General features: G+C 27.4%; 1 protein-coding gene across 1 annotated transcript in view; it reads right to left on the reverse strand.

The window, feature by feature from the left end:
- Positions 1-503: 503 nt before the first annotated feature.
- cog7 (component of oligomeric golgi complex 7) overlaps positions 504-2883 on the reverse strand; it is a 14983-nt gene continuing 12603 nt past the window's right edge. The window contains exons 16-18 of the mRNA XM_073831127.1: positions 2283-2397; positions 2051-2194; positions 504-1206 (exon numbers count right to left, since the gene is read on the reverse strand). Coding sequence (XP_073687228.1) covers positions 1040-1206; positions 2051-2194; positions 2283-2397 — 426 coding nt within the window. The 3' untranslated portion in view covers positions 504-1039. The remainder of the gene's footprint in view (positions 1207-2050; positions 2195-2282; positions 2398-2883) is intronic.

The following is a 2883-nucleotide window of genomic DNA, read 5'->3' on the forward strand; positions in this document are numbered from 1 at the left end:
TTTTTTCAATTTAGATTTATACATCATATGAAAGCTGAATAAATAAACTTTCCAATTCTTATGATGGGTCAATATTTGAAAATCTGGGATCTGAAGGTCCAAAAAAAAAAAATCTAAATATTGAGAAAATCACCTTTAAAGTTGTCCAAATTAATTTTTTAGCAATGCACATTACTAATAAAAATTAGGCTTTGATATATTTATGGTAGGAAATTTACAAAATATCTTTATGGAACATTATATCTACGTAATATTTAGAAAAATCTAATTTGACCCATATAATGTATTTTTGGCTATTGCGACAAATATACCTGTGCTACTTAAGGGTCACATATGTATTTGTGAACACTTTATATTAAAAAAAAATATATATATATTTAAAATGAATTATAATTGTATAATTTTTCTTGAGATTTAATATTATAATGAGGACAATTATTTTTCCAAATCTTTCAAAAACTTTTTGTAATTTATTTATTGTAAAACAAAACACCACACTTAAATCTGTTCAGATGTTTTATTTTGTTGACAAATGAACAGCGTTGAAAACATTCCTCAAATGCTGTATGAAACTCCCAATGTGAGCAAAGAAAACAGAAATTCAAATTCAGAGAGACATGAAAAGCATTAGAAAGTTACCATGCTTGATAAACCAGAAACACAAAAGCGCTTAAGTTTATTACTGATTAAGAGAAATAATGGCAAACATGCAAAACAAAAATAAATATGCAACTGACCCCATAAACAATCTTTCATTTTGCCATTTCAACTAAGCCAACAATAGGCAGAAGACCAAAACTGAATCACAGTAACATTTTCTTTTCTGCACAATTTAGTCCCAGACATTTTTTTTTATTTTCCCAAACCATCAACTTTCATTAAAATTTGTTAAAAACAATTAACAAAAAAAGTGCCATTTATAGATATATTGTGTTTGCTGAGAAATATTAGATGTGTTTAGTGTCACATTTCGTTTTTTGTTGCAACAATGAAAACCCTTGAACACATATGGGTCTATTTACTCATGGCTGGTCCGGTGTTAGTACTCCAGACCCCTCATGCTGGCGATGGTGGAGGACAGTCTGCGTGGGAGGGGTTTGGCCATCTGCCGGTATTCGTCCGGTTTGGCACGAAGAAGGGTGACGATGTTCTGGAGGGTTCTAGAGGTCTGCAACCCCAGTGCATCCATGACATTACTCAGGTAATCTAGAAATGACAATAATAAAAGTGCTTTATTTTTATATATATATATATATAATTTATAATTTTTTAATTACTTATATAATTGTATCATGTATATAATTATAAAAATGTATTTTATAAAAAAATGTTTTGCAAAAAAGCCTATGGAAAAATAGGCATTTTGTGTAGTTTTTATAAGTTATTTGTTTTTTCATATTAAATTTATATTATATATTATATTATATTATATTATATATATAATTATTATTTTATTAAAAAAATATATTTTATTTACAAAAAAGCCTATGGAAAAATGGACGTCACAGTAACAGTTTCAGAAGTTGTCTTTTTTCATATTAAATTTATTTATATTCATATTAAAAATATTTATATTTAATTAATTTTATAATTATTATTTTATAAAAATACATTATTTTGTACAAAAAAACCCATGGAAAATGGGCATTTTGTTTAGTTTTTAGAAGTTGTTTGTCTTTTTTTAAATATATTAATTAATAAATATATTAATATTAAATTAACAAATATTAATTTTATATATTTAATTAAGTTCATATATATATACACACATATATATACACACGGACACAAAATCTTATTTTACAATTAAAAAAAAAACTAAAATTTTATTTAAAAAAATTACATTTAAATTTTAAAAAAGTGAAAAGTGAAGGCAAAAACGTGCAAAAAGAAATTATGATTCTAAATACATTTTTGTAAATTTTAATCAAAAATCTTGATGTTAATAGTGACTAATAAAATCAAAGCCACTACAGCACAAGTGTTACAAATTAATTTGTATTCATTTTTTGGAGTGATAATTTTAGCATGATGTAAATGATAATGTCACCTATGTCAGTTGCCAGCTGTTTGGTTGCATGTGGGCTGAGTTCAGGAAGCTGTAGGATGACGTCACAGTAGGTCTGCATGGTCGCCCTTGCGATAGAACCCAGCCAATAATCTGCCGTGTTCTCCAGCTCCGGGACGTCATCGCCTACAGAGAGACCAGAGACGTCATACATCATACATGTGTGTGAAAGACCTTTATTTCACATAAGCCGAGGTTGTGTGCTTGTGATCACCTTGTTCTGGAGGATACGGCAGTTTGCCGGTGTGTAACGCAAGTTCCAGCGCTGGATCCTCCTGAGTCACAAACGGCTCCAAATGCAGAGGCAAAGACATGATATACTGACCGATCTATAGACAAAACACACACAAACAAGTGCACATGTATAATATTACAATGTATCTAGATCGGACTCATCATTTAGGTTTCATTACTTGAAATAAACTTCAAGTGAATATATATATATATATATATATATATATATATACATACATACATATATAGAATAACTCAAATTAAATTAAATAAAGCTAATATATATAAAAATATATTTTACATCCATGTAAATTAAACTGATTTCAGCTATATATATATATATATATATATATATATATATATATATATATGTGTGTATGTGTGTGTGTGTGTGTGTGTGTGTGTGGTTGTATGATGTATGTATGTATATGTATGCATATATATAAATAAATATAAAAATTTAACTTCTTTCAGCTACTAATAACTATATAGAGAGAGACAGAGAGAAAAATTATATATAACATGTAAAATAAATTATACATATATATATATATATATATATATATTAGTGGTGGGCCGTT

Source organism: Garra rufa, chromosome 24 (assembly GCF_049309525.1).
Source record: "Garra rufa chromosome 24, GarRuf1.0, whole genome shotgun sequence".
NCBI lineage: Eukaryota > Metazoa > Chordata > Actinopteri > Cypriniformes > Cyprinidae > Garra > Garra rufa.